This window comes from Ammospiza caudacuta, chromosome 1 (assembly GCF_027887145.1).
Source record: "Ammospiza caudacuta isolate bAmmCau1 chromosome 1, bAmmCau1.pri, whole genome shotgun sequence".
NCBI classification, from domain to species: Eukaryota; Metazoa; Chordata; class Aves; order Passeriformes; family Passerellidae; genus Ammospiza; species Ammospiza caudacuta.
Genome location: NC_080593.1, coordinates 103192685 through 103211799, shown reverse-complemented (window position 1 = coordinate 103211799; position 19115 = coordinate 103192685). Strand labels below are relative to the sequence as shown.

The following is a 19115-nucleotide window of genomic DNA, read 5'->3' as shown; positions in this document are numbered from 1 at the left end:
CAAATAATTTGTAGGACTGAGGCTTCAGCATAGGTACATAATTCATAGAACATTTGGTAAGAGAGAGCTGTGAATGACTGAAGCAAAGGATGGGGAAATCTAAGCTGTAAAATCCACCTGGATTATGATGAGCTGTTCACAGGAATTCTGTTCTCTGAAAGTGGTATATAAGAAACAAGTGTTAAATATTTTAACTCATGTTATTTAACATGGGTAATGGTAAACCCAGGAATAATTCATAAAAATGGATTCAGCTTCAGAAAAAAATTTTTAGGAAATCCACAAAGTGATGGGAAAGTACATTACCACGACTGTAAAATCTCAAGGTACTGATGGAGAGCTCACACAAGGTTTTAATGCAAAAGCCAGATGCACACCAGAGAGAGGTAGAGAGAGACACAGGATGGACTGGAGCTGGGAGAATTTCTTTCTCCATTTATTATTCTTCTTATTAAGCACATTGTATGTTTTCCCCTAATGGGAAGGCAGTTAGACAAAAGATGCAGCAGTACTAAAAGGGCACACAGGGGAGGGTGTTGGAGCAGTGCCCTTCTGCCCCAGGAGAGATCTCTGGCTCTCCTGTAATGGCTGGAATTCTTTCAAACACTCTAAATAATTGCTCCATAAGATGATTAAAAATCAGGAGAGTTTGCAAAGAAAGGGGTGATGATGATGTTAGGTAATCAAAGCTGTCAACTGGAAAGACGTGGATACGCCTAAAAAAGAGGAAGGGATTCAATGGAAAGGACAGATCTATTTTTCTTTGTCAATTGTAGGTACCATGTGTTTAGTTACAGCGCTTTGTAAAACTCCAGTGTGCTAGGACTAAATGTCATGCAGATTTAGGATGGGCACAATCTCTTTAAACTTGCACCATTCACACTTAGGTGGAACTGGGAGAAATACGTGAATTTTCTCATTTTAAGTTGTAAGGAGCTCAGTAAGATAACTATTTAAAAAATTCATGGATAATATAATTTCAGTGTACTTCATGTCTTCTCAGTAGCCATATTTCATATATTGTTTTTAATGTGAAAGTCTTTATTTCATGAGCAGGATACAAGGGAAAATATTCAAGGAACGGTTGTTTTCTTGTAAAGTTTCACAGATGTAATTCTTATGCAAGCTAAATTCTAACTGTTACCTGTATGGTGTGTTGTTCTCACATCAGGAAAATTGAATTCATGTCTCCTCATGTGTTTCAGGTCAGCAAATTCCACCCTTAGATCCTCATGAAAACAGTAACAATGGAGCAATCAAACTTGGAAGGCAGACTTCACAGACGGGTAGGCGGTGCTGCTGACCCAACTTGATCTTTTTAGATTTACTTGAAAAACAGCACCGTTTGCTTTTTTTTCACTGAGAAAGGACTTCGTGATCTCAGTGACGTGGCTCCTTATCTTGAAAGCAGTAATTTCAATACTTCCCATGAGCAATAACGCAAGGACCAGAAGCAGAAGGCTTTACTTCAAAGGGATTTTGCAAAACCCAGTTGGAAAATCCTCTCTAATATCCTGTCAAAATTACAAAGTACTCTGATTCTCTGTTTCAACCAGTGACTGTTTTGTTGGGGTTTTTTTAAATAAAAAGATCAGTTTTTAAATAAAATTTAGGTTTTCTGCAAATTTTGCAAAGTCGACTTGGCCTGTTTTTAGAGTTTTCTCTGTAATAATATGGTGAAAAAATCTCATAAAACCTGAATTTTGGCTTACAATTTCTCTGCCATCTTTTTAGCTGGACTCTGCTTCATGATTTTTCTAAATCTGCAGCTTCATCTCCTACTTTCAGTAAACATCAGCAAGAAGTGGACTGAATTTGCTAGCTGAAGAAAAAAAAAAAGGATCCAAAGGATGAGTGAATGCAGTTTTTATGGACTGGAAGTCAAAATCTGTGTCAGGAAGTGCTGTGTATGTGGAAGAAGGAGTTGTCACGAAGGAAACTGCTGGACCCCATACAGTTCCAGTGTGCTCCAGAAAGAAGTGAAAATGCGGCCCCTGTGTAGAGTGGCATGATTCCCTGTGTATGGTGTGGGTTCAATAGTTGCTAAAAATGTAAAATGAGCATAAATACAGGCTTAATATCCACTGCTTACCAGGGTTCCTGCAGATCTGTGCCCCAGACCAAAGTTGTCTGTGTTCAAGGTTGTGTATTCCTTGGTTTCTAAGAGAGGGTGCCACAGTGCCCCACTCCGTGTGGTCTCAGTGCTCTGCTCCAAGAGGTGTTTGAGTTCAAAGAACGATATTTCTGTACAAAATCTGCACAAGAGAGCACAATATTATTTGGGGTTAGAGGCTGGAATCTAAAAAACAAACGTGAATGTTTGCTTACAGATGTAATTCCCTGAATTTGTGGAGTAATCTTCTCAATTGTGTGGGGATGTGGTGTGGAAGGCACACTATGTGATATCTTTGAAGCGTGATGCACTTGGAAATGCAGTGGAGGAAAGCATTCCTTTAGAGGGTTATGAAGTAGAAATAATGTTAAACTGTATGTGTTTTCAATTTCTGTCTTTTATGAATGTGTGTGACTGAGATGATAAAATCCAAATTTATCTTCTCCATCAATTTCATTGGAAGTGGGAATTGGAGTAAGAAATGCTGTATTCAAAAGCAGAGCCCAGCCTGAATTCCACAACATTAATTTGTTCTCTTATGAGGAAAATTATCGCCGCTGCACATTTTCAGGAGGGCTTATGAAAAGCAAACAAAAGGGAAAAATAACTTTCCACAATAAACCATGAGCAGGCAGCCGAGAGCGTCGTTTCCGTGTTGATACATAGAAAAGCAGACCTTATTGGCTGGTTGTGAGATTGCTTAGATAAAATGTCACCAATTGTTAGGGCTTGAAACAGAGCCAGATAAAATCAACAGGAACATTTTGTCTCCAAGGGTTTGGAGTAGCATAGGTGGGAAATATCCCTCTGCATTTTATTTGAGAACCTATGCTGCATTGTTTTTTCACATATAAGTAGTTTCTCCTATATTTTAGCCTCCTTTGAAAACACTTATTCTAGAAAATACAGCCTTGGATATTTTGGCCAAACTTTCAGTTTTCATCTGTGCTGATATATGATCCATGTCTCTGTCTCATTGCAGCAAGTATTTAACTGATAATCTAGGGTTATTTAAATGAAAATTCAGTAATCATCACTGTGGACAGCAGGGGAGTGAGACAGGCTCCCTTAAGGAACATTTAATTCCATCCCAGTACAAGCAAGTCTGCCAGGGATGCCTGGCTCTTTCACTTGGCTGGGGAGGGAAAAGCTTAATGTGGCCTTCAGTGCTAAGGAAATTCCAAACTTACCAACATCACAGGTTCATACATTTTATGGGTCTATGACCCAATGCTGGAAGAGATCTGATTCCTCCTATGTAAACCCAGTAAGAGGCTAGACCAGTTACCCAGAAAACAAGATGAGATCGAACCCATGTTTTTAGAGGTGCCATAAACTTTTGTTCAATATATAGCAGTTATCCGTAATTGATTTTTAAGCTTTTGTAAATCATTGTTGCATATTTTTATTTTTTCTACCATGGCATCTCAAAACTTACTAAATCCTAACTGAGATGTCTGAAAGCTTTTTAAGACAATTTGTGAGTACCCTGTATACTCTAATTTATGTTAGAAATGGCAATTGTTGCTGATCTTTATGGGATGTTGTCCTGAACAACCAGCTATCACAGCTGGCTTTGAGCAGTATGTGAATCAGAACAGGTTTATGAGTTATATGTTAAAATATTTTTAAATTGGAAGTTTTTATAATGGATCTCTGACAGATTTTAAAATTTGAATGGTGACTAAAGAGGTTTTGCTTTTGGTAGGGCAAATCTAAATCACTTTATTCTGCTTTTAGTCAAGAAAAAGATTTAAATTAATAAGGAATCTGATTGTATGAGTTCTTGAGATTTGGGTTACTGGAAGCTTCAGTAGGGAAGTCTGAAACCAGAATAAAAATAACAGGCCAGTGTGCTGTGTAGAGCATCTCGCATTTTCTCTGAACACAGGGCCCACTTTTGACAATATTGTTGCCTCTCTGCTGTTTGTCAAAGCAAAGGTGCAGCCCCTTCAAATAGGGCAATTGTTTGTTTAAAAATAGTGAATTTAAAATGTAAAATTAATGATTTCTGCTCCATTGGTTCCCTGTATTTCTTGGAAAGTACCACCAGCCTTCATAAACAGTCAGAAAATGACAATCTCAGAGTTGAAAGTTTAGCAGCAACTGGAATTCCTCTTAGTAGTTAATGGCTGGTGAAAAGCTGAATTACTGTACTGGAGCACCTGACTGTGTAACTGATCTTCTCTAATAATAATAATAATAATATCAATGCTGCAGTTCTTGGTTAGCCAGCTGGTGCTGGATTTGTCCAAGACTGATTTTCTCAAGAGAGCTGACAGCAGGACTGAGGCACAGGCTGTAGTGCCAAGGATATTTGGTGGAGCTTGTTTGCACTGTGACTCAGGACTGTGACTGTCCAGTTGAGGGTGACTTGCTTTTCTGGCTTGTCATGAACAAGTTTAAAAGAAAAATATGAAGGAACTAGTTTTTGTATATGCTCTACATATGTGTGTGTATATAAAGTATGGTTTTGTATTGTTCTGCTGACATGTAGTGTTTTTTTCACTATGTCTGGTTCTCATATACAACACATTTTATTCTGTAAGTACATTTTTCTGTTAGTGATCATTTCACCTTTATGAACATAAAGTTGTGGATCAAAGGAAGCAAGAAGATAGAGATATGCATAGGTACAACTTCTGACTTGCCATTCTTGTGCATGAAAATGGCATATTCTAGAAAATGTTTGTCTTGCAGATTGAGAAATCTAAAACCAGCCATATTTTTCAGGAATTGGAACTTAGAAGTAATAAAGTGACGCTCAAAAACTTATTATTTTTGCTCACAGTACAACATGTTATCTAAAGTGCTGCAATGTAATATGAGTCTGTATCAATACCCGAAAAACTTATTTGTCATCCCATGTCTTCGCTAATCCTTCATGGCACATGGGAATAAGCGTGACTAGATAGGTTACACGTGTGAGCATTCTGGCTGTCATCACACTGTTTCACTACAGTGATATATTTTACTAACCTACCCTTAATTATTTATACCAGAGTCGGTGATAAATTTCCAGTTTAAAATCACCTGCTAGGTACTCTTCCTCTGTTTTGTTTATATAAGAGCTTTGGTTGGGCTGGACCCACTTGCTTCATGTATGGGATGCTGCAATCTGTTAATACTTTACCTTTTGTTTTACATATTAATTGTATCATACCTAATAATATTTTCCCCCCTAAAATGTAGTTTTTGTGTTTTATTTAACCTACAATGATTAACCCTAATAAATGTTTTAAATGGTTCTGAATTGGGACTATCTCTGGTTTCAATAAAGCAGAACAAAATAGCTTCCATTTTGCATGTCTTTTGCTCTTGAAAAAGGCCTCCCTGCAGTCTGTGGATTACTTGCCTGGGATTTAAATGCTGCTTTAAACGTGTGTGGATGGCCTTTTAACAGAAAGTGAATGCATTCCTGGGGGATCCTGCAGTCCAGATGAACTCCCAAAAACCAGAAAAAGAAGATCTGAAAATCCTTTTGCTATGTTATTTGATTTATCCATTAGAAGAGAGGGACCTGAGTGGCTAGCATCTGCTTAGAAATTTAGAATAGTAGCTGTCAGTAGAAAGTGAGCTTCCAGTTACCACTTGCTTTGAATAACAGCAATGACTAGTATGGCTTGTAAGACACTTCATCTTTTGTATGCTTTTATTTTTCACCCTACTTTATGTCCCTCCCTCAGACTTGTGTCTAGAAGAATTAACACTCTCTTAAGAAATGTGCAGTGTTTCATTCCCTTTGGTGCTATTGTTTCAAGAGGTATTTAACTACACCAGCAGATTTTTGCACTGTTTGGTTCATATTTTCACAGTTGTTACAACAACTATGGGGACTGTGAATGAAGAGCTGGGTTTATTAAGGAAGAACGGGGTTTTGGAGTAAGACTTTTCTGACTGCCATGATAAATTCAATGCACAGCAGTATGTAAGAAGCAGTGTCATTCAAATAACAGCACAGAACACCACTTTTCTGTGTAATGAGAAACCAGTATTTCAAAGACATTTCATACATGGTGAGTTTAGTTACTGCTGGAAGATACACAGGATCTCTTCCTTGCTTTAAAGCAATTAAAATGATCTTGAAAACATTATGTATCTTACCTCCAGCTGTGCATAAACAGGAAGGAACCCAGGTACATAAGTGTAAACTAAAGGGCAATGTACTTAATTAATGGAAAGCCTAAGCCCTTTAACTATTATCAGTGTGTTGGAAAATCTGAAGTGAATGCTGTTTTGCCCTTAGGTGTTTGAAGAGAATTGTGCCCCTGAATGGATCAGTCCTTGTGTTGTCAGTGGGATGTTTTACATGGCTTGGAAGCATATGCTTGTGGTGCTCTAGGTTAGCTTGAAGTTGAATTCAGCAATGAGAGGGGAGCTATACAATTGACTAGAAAATAAATCTCCTCTGCTTTCCTTTGAAGATTGAAGGTTGTGTCTCAAGGTACTTAAGGAAAAGTATTTGACATTTTGGCCTTCAAAATCTTCACCACTGCAGCTTCAGCCTCTGCAAAGAGCATCATAGGACACCCTGCTGTGATCTCCTGAGCACTGAAATCAGGACAGCAAGGCTGATGAAATAGTCTGTGTAGCTACTTCATACCTCCACCCCCTCACCTAATCTGCAAAACTGTTCAGGCCACTACCAGGTTTCCCTCGCTTCCCTGAAAGGAAAAGAGTAAACTGAAGGATTATTATTTTTTTATCCCCTTTCAGTGTTGTTTTATATAAGACTACAGAATAATTTTCTTTTAAAGTGTTAAAACATTCACAGGGGGATAAACTATCTAAAGGTGTTGTACAAATGCCTTTGTTAATTGGTGCTGGTTGCTCCCTAAGGACTTGACATCAATGATAGGATGGATGTCTTCATTGTGTAATGGGGTTCTTGGCCATCAATAAGGTCCTCTCTTGGACTACTGTTTTTTGCCAGCTGGACCAGGGATAAATTAATTGCTTGATATAAATGCTCTCACACTGTCCAAAAGTAAGACTTCACAAAAAAACTATAAAATCAATAGCTAGCCACATTTAACAGGTTAAAGATGAGAAAGAATAAGTATTAGCATAATATGGCAAAATATAGCTTTTTTCATATCTATTTCAGGTGGGTTTCTTGTGTTTCAATTAAGAAGAATCTTTATTGCAAAATGCCTGCATTTCTGCTACTACCAAGTGGGTCTTGATGCACATTATTTGCCTTATTGCCTACCACTGCTGTGTATTCTGTTCAAATAGGAAGACAGGCTCTTGATACTCATTCATAATCCTTTTGTTTTCAAGACATAGCTCTAGAAGTGTTACTGGAATTGTTTTGTAACACAGGCATTGTGAAAATTTAAAGATAGTACACTGATAGAACTTGAAGTGTAAGAAACCTGTACAAACTTGCATTTAGTGTCACACCAATTAACAAGTTTTTAATAAGATATTGTTATTTAGTGTGGAGAAGAGAATTTTGAGGATCCTGGCTAGGTATTAAACATTTAACAGCTTGGAAAGGATTTCTTTTATCTGGCTGTTAAATTACTCATTTTTTTATCCCTGAGACTGCCTGAAAGACTTACAAAAAAAAAAAAAAGAGCTTTCTTTGAAAAGTACTGACCTTGTTTTCTGAAAACCTCCCGAAGAGCTCAAGCTTTCTCTCTCCCATCATCTGCCAAAAGTTTTTTGAGACACAAAAATTTATTTATTTATGATAAAAGACTCAACCATAGACTGGGAATTTTAGAAAACAAAAATGCCTTTCCCCTAAAGTCCATTTAATTCACATTTGTTTTACTTAGTGCCACTCGTGCTCCCTCCACAGCAGTAAAATACATGTTTAAATAAGAAGATAAATATCTACCAACTAAACCCTTATTCCCCTACATCAAGTAGGGTACCCTGGGGAAATGATCTGTTACAGACTAAAACAGAAATGATCCCTCTGCTTCTGATTACATATTGACAAGAACAAATCAATAAAAGTCAGCTTACATGTCTGAGAGATGCCCTTGAGGAAAATGAACATCACATTCCTTCCTCTTGGTCAATATAACATGACTTGGGGGAACAAGCAATAGCATTGTTGTTACTGACGAAAAATAAATTAAAAATGCTTAGGAGGATAGCAACAGTTTCTCTTCACTTGTTTAATAGGGTTGAAATGTAGGTTAATCATCTTATAAAAGAAATCCCTGTTACCTGTCATCCTCAGACATTGGCAGCTTTGCTGACAAATATGTGTTGGGAGTTGTCACAGGGGTTTAGCAAGAAAGAGCAATGGATTCAGCCTGGATGACACAATGCATTTCTATATTCCAGCTCTGCAAAAAACCACATCATCACCAAACCTATAGAATCACTACCAAATATCCAAGCTCTTGTGTGTGTTCATCACTCATAACATGGGAAAATTTCGCACCATAGATATTTACCTAAAAAGAATAAAATATGTAGAAGTAGTCTAATAAGAGCCCTTGGAAAGAAGGACATTCAAAATAAAGATGTAGCTTTTCTGTGCTATTTCTTGACACAGTCAGAAACACAAATGAGAATTAAATAGCTTTCCTGGCAGCATTCCCTTTAGAGATACTGTTTGTCCTATGAGTTTTGCCACACTCTGTAAGTCATTCCTGATTCTCAAGGAAAATTTGCTTTCAAGGTGGCAACCTGAACTGCCTGCTGGCACCCAACCAGCTCTCCTCCTACTCTGCAGCCTTTGACACCACAATGGTTCTCCCCATAATTTCAGTAAGAAGGGACAGAAGTCTTGAGATGTGCTGGAAATATGAACTCATTTTGATGCAGGAAAAGGTTTCAACAGTTTAACTTGTTTTCTGATGATACAGATACCAGAAAAGCAAACTATTTTTAATATATATAAGTTTTTTACCACAGTATTTTTTTTCCTGCAATGTTTTAGGTCTGAAATTTCTGGAGGAGAAATAGGTTTCTTGGAATGAGAATTAATCCAGAATATCTTGTTGATTACAAAATTTGAAGAGGGAAAATAATGTTTAGAACTGAAAAGAAGGGATGAACAACATGAAAATATCCTACCCTGGGAGATTCTCTTCATAGTGGGTCACAACACCTCTGATGTGATAACAAACAAAAGCTGTGTCTGAAGTACAAAATCTAGATTCAGGGTAAAAAGGATACCATGCTGTAAATGGTCAGAGTGCATATACACTCATTTCACAGCACAGCCACACCACCTTAACACCACTGTTGCTTGAGAACCCTAGCTAATAAATAAGCATAAACAAACACAAGATTAGAGTACACCAGGTGCCTATGCTCCACCTATTAAAAATGATAGCATATCTTTACATGTGGGTATGCCTGAATTTACCAAGTGCAAAGTCCATGGAATAAAAGATGATACTCATTCATGCAGTCCATGACACACCAGTTACTGAGTTGGAACTCTGGACAAAGGGCTTTGGCTAATACATTCCAGTACATTTATGTAGCCACCCTGCTGTATGGTTTAGCTTTTCATGATGCTTGATGCTGTCTGAATGATGTCTTGGAATGATAGGTGCTTTTGCACAAATTGTTCCAGAGAGGACTAAAGAAGAAAGGATGAGGCGATGATAAACGTATCCAAGTAGATTTATATTGACTGATTGAACCACAGCATCTAGTATGTACTTAAGTAGTTGCTGCTGGCAGTATAAAGGCTTTACAATAACAACATCCATCACTGAAAGGTAAAATGGAGCGATTTTTATTTTAAATCTCTTGGGAGGAAATTGATGCCTTAGAAAATCTGCAGTGCTTGAGTCATCAAGTCATCACTGTCAGCGGGCATGTCTTTCAGACACTTCACCTTATCTCACTGTGACTCATACACCAGGGAAAGATGCACACCATGGCACAAAATTGCACCCTCCTCTGTGTGATAGACACAGCTGAAAAAACTACACAGCCTGAAGCAACTACTAGATTAGAAAGAGAGTTGCCATCTGAGAAGGCTATTTCTCATCACATCCATGACAGCGAGGTAAGGATGTCAGGGAGCCACAGGTTTCAAAGCTCTAAGAAAGTGGTTACTTAGCTCTTTGGCAAAATGACTCAGCCCAACTCTCTGGTAGTGCAGGAGAGCCTGAAGTTACTGACAGCAACTTTCTGACAGGTCTGCTTTCGAAGACAGCTAGTTTTCCTGATAAAATGGTGCCAGGATTCCCATGAGGAGTCCTCATTTCTCAAGAAGTTCAAGGAAAGATATGATCCCCACCATTTTCAACCATATTTTGAAATTTCCCTTCCATTTAGTGGGAGCTCCAAGCCATAACAATATCCTGGATGTTAGGTAAGTCCAATGTATATTTCAAGCCATGAAATGTGGCCACAGGCAGGAAATCTGAGTTCAGGAGCTTGTGATTTTCTACTGGTATCTTTGGATCATTCTGGAAATGTAAGGAAGCCATATTTCAAGCTAGGCCATCTGATTTTATACACAACAATGTCATAGAAAGTGTGTGATGAGGAGATAACAAAACTCTATCAAATTTTGTAGTTGTCACCATTTTAAACATAACCATTACTATGGCTATGTCACAGTTGTCATTTGCTCACATCCTTTATACTCAGAGCAGGTCCTTGGAGACTGTGCATCAGTAACAAAACATTTAACCAAGTTAAAATATTGGATGTTCAATCTTAGGCGGGGCTAAGCCAATGAGATTACTCTTTAGGCCATTTGCACATTCTGAGTTGGGTTTCCAAGCCTGGAGAGCAATCTACAACAAATCTCAGGAGGACTGATCTGGATAGCTTTGATGGAGAACAAAGCAACAAGCTCTATCATTACATTTTGACTAAGTCACACTTTAACTGTGAGGATCCAACTCTTCTTTAAAAACCATCATATTTGGGAAAGCTAGTGCGTTCCACTGACATCATGTGTGATATTTCTTGACCATTTTTTCTCTTTATATTTACTGAAAAGTGAAATGAGGTTTTCAATCTTACATTGGTCTCTTAGAGAGTGAACTGGATAGAATGTGGAAATGGCCTAAAGTGAAATCTTATTAGGGCTTAGCCACCTCTAAGATTGAACATCCAATATTTTGACTTGGTTAAAAGTTTTGTTATTGATGCTTAGTCTAAAATCCAGCTCAGCTCTCTCTGTCACAATTGTACAGTCTCTGAATAGCCAACAAGAGCAAAATGCAATGATTTCTTTTTTGCCTTTGATATGAATTCACATAGGGACTATTTTTTTGACAACAAAACACAGTTTTTACTAAGCTACTTTGAAAAGTTGGATTTCTTTCTGTTATCATAATGAAGTGATATATTTTCTTCTCTCTCACTGTACGTATGAGAGTATGTTCATCAGTGAAAACAAAACACATTTAAATCTTCAGGCTTCAATGCTCCCAAAGAGTATGACAAAAAAAAAATTGTGGAAATACTGTTGGAGTTATTAATCTTCATTCTGAAGTAATATTGTCGGTGCACAGGGGAGATTTCAGATGACTGGTAAAAAGTGAATGTGGCACACTGTAAAGAATAAATGCAAGGAGTTTTGGATAATTATAAGCATTATATAGACCCTGGGCAAAATACTAATGAAAACAGATTATAAAGACAGAAATAAATATAAATTAATTCATAGTTAGTATCTTATGTAATGTATAAAAATATATTTTTTGTGTGGAAAAGAGATGCATTCAAGCAACAAGATGAGACTAAAATACAATTGCTTAAGATAGATGTATTGATTTAATACACATGGATTACTTTAAGTCATTTGATGTAGCCCTGCATGACAATCTGGTAAAAAAATGCAGTACTATACAAAATCAATTTACCTATATCAAATGCTCTGGGAACCAATTAGCAGCTACATCAGCATGTTTCTACTCTCTTCTAATGGGTTATTTAACAGCTTCAAAGGAGCTAATAAAGCTAAATATCTTTATCAGTGATCTGGAAGAAAACATAAACTCTGCTGCTAACTTCGCATATTACACCAGAATTGCTGGAAAGGAAAGAATGAAGAGAACAAAATTACATAATGGTATTGAAGATGCTGCTTCAGATCTTGAGCATTAAGCCACTCTTTTTAAAAAGGATTAATCTCAATGTGGAAGATAACACTAGCTTCTGTCTTCAAATGTGGAATTCTCTGAAGCTTCTGGTGCTGACCCAGAGAGGGAGGGTGATTAATGAATAAAGACTACTCTCTGATCCACTGGAGGTTCCCCTTTTCCTCATTTCTATTATTTATCTTACTCACAGAAGGAAAAAATTCAAGGAATGGCCTGACATAGGAAAAACATACATTACAGATTTGCAGTGGCTAATTCTGTTTTACGACTAGATTAATTTTTATTACATTTCTTTTTCTCATACTAGGGAAAAAGGAGGCAAAAAGTGTTTGGCCTCCTTTGAAGAGGAAAGCAGGGGGAGTTTGCTGCAAGCTGCTGGGAACACAGGGGCAGGAACAATGTGAATTAGTAGAGAGGAAAAGGGGAAAAAAACCCCAGAAAAAGACGACAGAATTAGTTATGGGGTGATGGACTGGGAGCAGAAGAGTCTCTCTCACTCTGTAATTTTTTTCCCACTGAAGAGCAGAATTGAAGACAGGAAACCTATAGCATTAAAATAGAGACTGCACAGTTAAAGTCTGTATTAAAGGCATGCTCACCAAATATTTACAATCATTTAACTTAATGAATTTAACAGTGCAAGTCTATTTATGTTTTTGTCTGCAACAGGTATGTAGGTACAGGGCCAAAGTAGCAGCTGAATGGGTACAGTCTCCCAGCCTTCCTTGCTCATGCTTAGTGTTGGAGGAGGAAAATGGCAGATATTAGAGTTGTAGGTGGAAAACCCTGCACAAGGTCCAGTGTCCATAGCATAGGTAGAAGTCTGCTAAAGGACAGAAGGGACTGGGTTGCCCACAGGGAAGGGGAGCATCAGAAAAGCATGACAGATTGCTGTCTGGTGAGGGCACATGGGTGAGGAGTGGAAAGGTCCCACGTGAGCTGATCCAGGTCAGAGCATTGTTTGCTACATGGGGCTTTCTGCAGGTCTTTTTAGCCCTTGCAAACAAGAAAATGCTGCCAGGTATCCCTGCTTGGCCTCTGCTAAGTGTTCATACCTCTTTTAAGGTGACCCACCAAAGTACCAGAACAAAGTCTGAAAGACACAGCCCTGTTTTTGTGCAGTGTATCAATTGCATATTGAAATCTAACAGGTCCTCATGGACATCATTTGTACAATTAAGCGATAAATAATTCAGTATTTGGCAGTCAAAGACTCCATCCATAATAATATGCAGACTTTTTCCTTTTTTTTTTTCTTCCCAGAATGCAAAGTAAATATTTCATAAATAATCTCAGGTAGAGTGTTCAAGCTTTTGTGCAGACACAGAACACACCTGCAACAAACAAACCAGAGTGGGGAGATGATTTTAGAAACCTTGTGTCTTTACTACTAGACATAATAAATTAGTCAAAAGCAAAGAGTTTTCATCTGTGTATTAGCCCCACATTAGAAGGGGCTTCTTGCATCAGTTAAAGAAGCATTAGGAGCCATCCCTGTTTCCTGCCACAAGACAAAGGTAACGGTACAAGAATTTCCAGGAGATGCCCACAATCCACAAAAGCAGAGTGGCTATGGATGCCCACAGGAGCTGTGATCTTGCAAATATGCAAGCTCATAACTTCATGTAGAATTTCATGTATCCAGCATAACTCTCAATTGCACAGAAGTGCAATTGCAGAGGCAGACCTTTAGCTGGCATAAGTGCTTGTGATTTAACTGATCATTCACAGTGGAGAAAAATCCTTATGTTATTTGGTAGCAGACAATGGGAAAATGGATATTTCCTCATCAGTCACTACACAAATGATTGAATCCACTGACAGCTTTAATGTCTCCCCTTCTTGCTCTGCTCATTTTCAAGCTCTTAGCTAATTTGATCTTTTGGCAGAGACAAACATTTCATTCTCATGTTCATGATACCTATTTATTTTTAAAGTGTTGTTAACATAGTTTCAGCTGTCTCCCTCTGTCTAGCCCTGCCTAATTGATGTAAAAAATAGCTGTTTAAAATGTTCTTCCTTGAGAAAAGTTGCTAATTCCCCCTCAGAGATCTTCTCCTTGTGTCTGCCTCCAGTCAATTCCACTCAATTTTGTAAGAAAAATCTAGCACTGCACCTTCAGAGTGTGTTTACTTTCCCTTGTAAAACCATTGCAAACTAATGTGCCCTGGGAAAAGGAATTGGATCCTTCCCATTTGCAAATACCATTAACAAAATTGTGGACCAAATTCCATATGCAGCTCCAAATTACACACTCAATTAGGGCCTGATCCAATGCTTATTAAAGTCACTTGGAAAATTCCCCCTGATTTTAATGGGCTGTAGCCCAGACCTCGGGAAGTGGACATTTCCACTGCAGATGATCAGTTTAATCTTTGAGCATGCTGGAATTCATGCAATGATATTCTGGAAAGGACTTCAGAGGTCACATCTCAAGGCAAGATCAGCTAAATTTACATCTCCCAACAGGTCAATGACTGGGACACCATGGATTGTGCTTCCAGGCAATCTTTTTTGTTAATTATCCTTACTCTTAAAAAGTTCTTCTACCTGTTCTAAATCAATTCTTGCTCTGATCTACACCCATTACTTCCTGTTTTATTCAAAGTAAATGGGAGAAGACTATTTTTTGCTCTTTCCAATAGCTTTGAATGTATTTGAAGACTATTACTGAACATGTGAGATCCTCTTTTCTTCCTTAGGCTAAACAACCTTGGTATTTCAATCTGTTCTTATGTTTCAATCCATCTGTTTTCTGGATCTTAGTCAATATAGGTTTGTTCTTCTGGACTCCCTTCACTTATCCCACATATCTTCTGACAGATAGGGCCCAAACCAGACAAATCCCTTTAGCACAGGTTTTATCAATGCTTTGTAAGAGTGGAAGCCGTTCAAGTGTCAGGCACAGCCTCAGCACAGTGCTTGTCTTTCACACATTGATATGACACTATTGGCTCACATTTACCTTGTGACCCATTAGAACTGAAACAGAGCATAAATCAAAAATATAATTTGAGGGCTTCCTGGGATGGCTGGGGAAATGCTGAGGGTGGAACTAGCACTGCAGAGCTGCTATAGAGCAAATGAGAGGGGGAATTTGAATCCCAGTTGCCAGATGATTTCTTCAAGCTGAGATTCAGAAAGACCATGACATTGTTTGCAAGAGTATTAGCTTGAGAAAGAGATGTATGTGATGACCATAGGGCACTATCATGCTGGTTCTGCAGAATTACTTCTCAGGTAATACTTATTTGAGTCTTTTAAGAGTCTTTAAGGAGGCCTTAACACTTCTCTTCTGGAAGCAAGTTTCAGCTATGTACTTATGTTTGTATACTTAGCTACAATTTTGATTTTTGGCTACTTTTTAGGAAAGTCTTTGTTGATTTTTAGATAGGCATCATCAGCAAACAACAGCTAACACATATACACACAGAGACTGTGTTTTGTATATTGAGTTGTCTCATTACATCCCTCATGAATGGGTATGAATGCAAGAATAAATTCTGGTAACAATATTCAAAACTCCACTTCCTTAATAACTTTTTCCTTTATCAAAGGACTAATGGCTTTTAGCGCATTTGAAATTGTCTTAGGAATCCTTTGGTTCTTTAAATTGTACTTTAAACCACAAAGGCAAGACAACACTTCTGTCTTGCTCTTACAGGAGTCAATGGTCCAGGGCAATTTTGTGTTCAGTAGAACAGAATTGGGTCCAAAATATGAAAAGCACATTAAATTTCATTCTATAGCTATTTATGAGAATGCCATTATGTGTTACTGGCTTCTTTCTTCGTGAATATTCAACATGTATTGTGTGTTTTTATATATAATTTACTGTGGCAAAGAAACACACTGTAGTTGAACCACGTTGAAGATATTCAATCAAGATCTACTTTTCCATTCTGTGGAATGGAAACATTTGAATATTGCCGTAAATCTTCAATAATAGTTTGGACTGTGACTTAATCTCTGATTTACAATATAACAAGTGGGCCTAAAATTATATATGGACCTCTAGCAGTCAAGTAAATGATGACTAGAGCCTGCTGTAAGAACAGTTTTGTATTTCAGAAGAAAAACAGCAGCAACAAAAGGCCAGATATTTCTCTAAAGAGAAATTGGAATGTATTCTTGGCTTTATACCTTTGCATTTTGCAATATTCACTGACTTAGCAGTGCAGGATGCATGAGACACTTCACTGAGTGAGATCCAGAGTTTTCCCATTAACACAACAAGTAATGCAGCACTTGGTTACTCTTTCTGACAGTAACACCAAGAAGTGGCAAAGAAGATTGTGATACTGTTTTATTGCAAGGCATTTTCAAGTTTAGAATTGGTGGGACTGACCAAACAACCTGCCCAATAAACAGGAAAAAGCTATTAAGAATCTGAATCCATTCTATTACTTCTCAGGAACAGAAAGTGCTTATTTAATATTTAATAGCAAACAGTTTTGAAAGATGTCAAACTATCTTGAAACTGAGACATTATAACAACAATTCTGAATTTGCAGAGTGAAAAACATCAAGATCTACAAATACACAGGACAAATGTTGACCTCAGATTAAGCAAATGTTATCCTTTTGCAAGCAGTGATGAATACACTAATAGCACTTCTGGAATGACATTATTATCTCACTGAAATCAGTGACAGGAGTTCTATTGACTGCAATACATCCAAAGTTTCGTCCCAGAGCTGTGCTGTGAGGTGATGAAATGAAATTAATCAGATGTTGGGGAAGGTTGCCTGATATTGCTATCAACAGCACAGGTGTTGTTTTAATATAAAAAATTACATCAGTCTGGATGAAATAGAAGCATTAGATCAGAAATGACACTAAATGCAATAAAACAGATCAATGCATTAGCAAGCTTCAAAATGTGTTCAAATAACAACAAAGACCACAGTAAAAACCAGCTTTGAGTTGGAAATGAAACTGTGGCCTTACTGGGGTCCTTTGCAGCCTTGCTGATGATATGACATCCCCCCAGAGCTTGGGGCTGTGCCCTGTTCTTCTTCACTGCCTCTCACTGTGCTGTTGATAAGTACCAGACCAGTCTTCACCCAAACTGTGCACACCCCCTGATGTCAGTCCCATCTATGGCACAGCCATGCCTAACAAGGTGTTTGCATGGGAAAACCTCTAAGACCTGTTAATATATTAAGGAGAGATCCAAACTTCTTGTTTTCCTCAGTTTTTCTTAAACAAGAGGTGTGTAGAAGAATTAGACAACAGAGATGCTTCTGTCTTCTAAATCTGCATAGCAGAAGCTTCGAAGCTTCTTTTGCATTTATACTCTTTTCTGTTATTTTTCTACCTCATTAAAAGGACAAAAGACAGAAACTTTCGTGGCATTCGGCATTTTGCAGCCATTTCCCATGTCTTGATTTTTTGCCAGCTGAGACCCAGTTCTTCTGGTACATAAGCAGCAGGTAATTCTGGAGGCTGAATTACTGTTTCTGAAAAGTGTGCACTATGGCTTAATCTTTGCTTGATTCATGAACAGAAACAGAGGAAGATAACAGAGTTAACATTCTTCTTCTGTGTTAAGATAGAAGAAGAAAAACCTCTATTTTCCAGTTTATCTTCCAGATCCCAAGGGTAAGAATGCATAAACAGAGTGGAACATTTGTTTTGTTAACAAAGCCCAACAGACCACCAGATAGCAACTTTAAATATTGCATTGTAAATAAAAGATGTAATTTAAGATGCTGTTTTATGTGGATCATAAAGGAAGCCTGGAAAAAACCTGCAGCCAGAGTAGTTGCAGGGCTCTAGTGACATTTCCACACATAGGTCATGTAACTCCACCTATTGAAGCCAATTCCAAGCAGGCAAACCTGCTCTGAGGTGCTTTTCTGGAGCACTTTTTACTTGTTTCTTCTTCAGGCAATGATGGCATTAGAAGTCAGGTGGGTTTTGGTGCTGGCAAGGGTGGTGTGGAAAAAAGTAAGCAGGAATGATGGTGGCAGGCCTGGAGAAGGGGAGACAGCTGGAATGGAGGGTGGAGGCTCCAGGGCAGAATCTGAACCTAAATTACTCAGAGGGTCTCCCCAGCCCTACCAGTCCACAGTCCTTCCTTCATGGCTTGGCTGAACAAGAGGTATTCACCAAAGAAATTATGTGATCTGCAAGTATTACTATGAAGAGCTGATTTTTGAATGCAAACCATTTAAGTCCTCTCAATATATTTATTATCAGGACATATTTTTGAAATGGGTTATTATGTCTCTATATATGCTCTTAGTATACCTACACCAGATTTTGCAAGAGAGAAGAAATGTGTTTGTCCTTCTGACTAAATTTTCATCACCTGATGAAAATTTCATCACCTGTACTCCAACTTTGCATGAATACAAACTTATCTCTTACAAGAAAATTCTTCAGAAGCATATTAAGGACACAGAAATCATCAAGGTTTGGATGGATTTGACTGTCTAACTGTTTTTCTTTGTTTGTTTGTTTGACACTGGTACATTCAAATACTCCAGGATGCACCATCTGCTTGAAAGTATGGTACTAATGAAAAGGCCCATGGTGACAACACTGTATCTGACAAAAAGTGTTAGCAAGGAGGATGGCAAACAACTCATATTTCTGCCTACTAATAATTAATGGCTCTTATTTTTCATTCAGGTTTTGCAGGAGCTCCATCTCTCTCAACTTTTCACAGAATTGCAGAATTGTTAGCAGAGTTGGAAGGGATGTCTGGAGATCATCTGGTCCTGACCCCCTCCCAAAGAAGGGTCACCCAAAGCAGGTGACACCGGAATGCATCCAGGTGTATTTTGAATGTCTCCAGAGAGGGAGACTCCGTAACCCCCCTCTTCCAGTGCTCGGTGACTCTTGACATAGTAAAGTTCTTCTTCATGTTGAGATGGAACTTCTTGTGTTTCAGTTTATGGCCACTGCTCCTTGTCCTGTCTCTGGGCACCGTAGAAAAAATTGGC

The 19115-nt window shown here is 38.1% G+C and overlaps 1 protein-coding gene across 3 annotated transcripts in view; it reads left to right on the top strand.

The window, feature by feature from the left end:
- The window catches only part of RAB31 (RAB31, member RAS oncogene family), a 62468-nt gene extending 57094 nt beyond the window's left edge, over nt 1-5374 (top strand). For all 3 annotated transcript variants that reach the window (XM_058825680.1, XM_058825671.1, XM_058825688.1), the window contains one exon: nt 1206-5374. In XM_058825680.1, the coding sequence (XP_058681663.1) occupies nt 1206-1303 (98 nt within the window). In that variant the 3' untranslated portion in view covers nt 1304-5374. The remainder of the gene's footprint in view (nt 1-1205) is intronic.
- Nucleotides 5375-19115: the final 13741 nt, after the last annotated feature.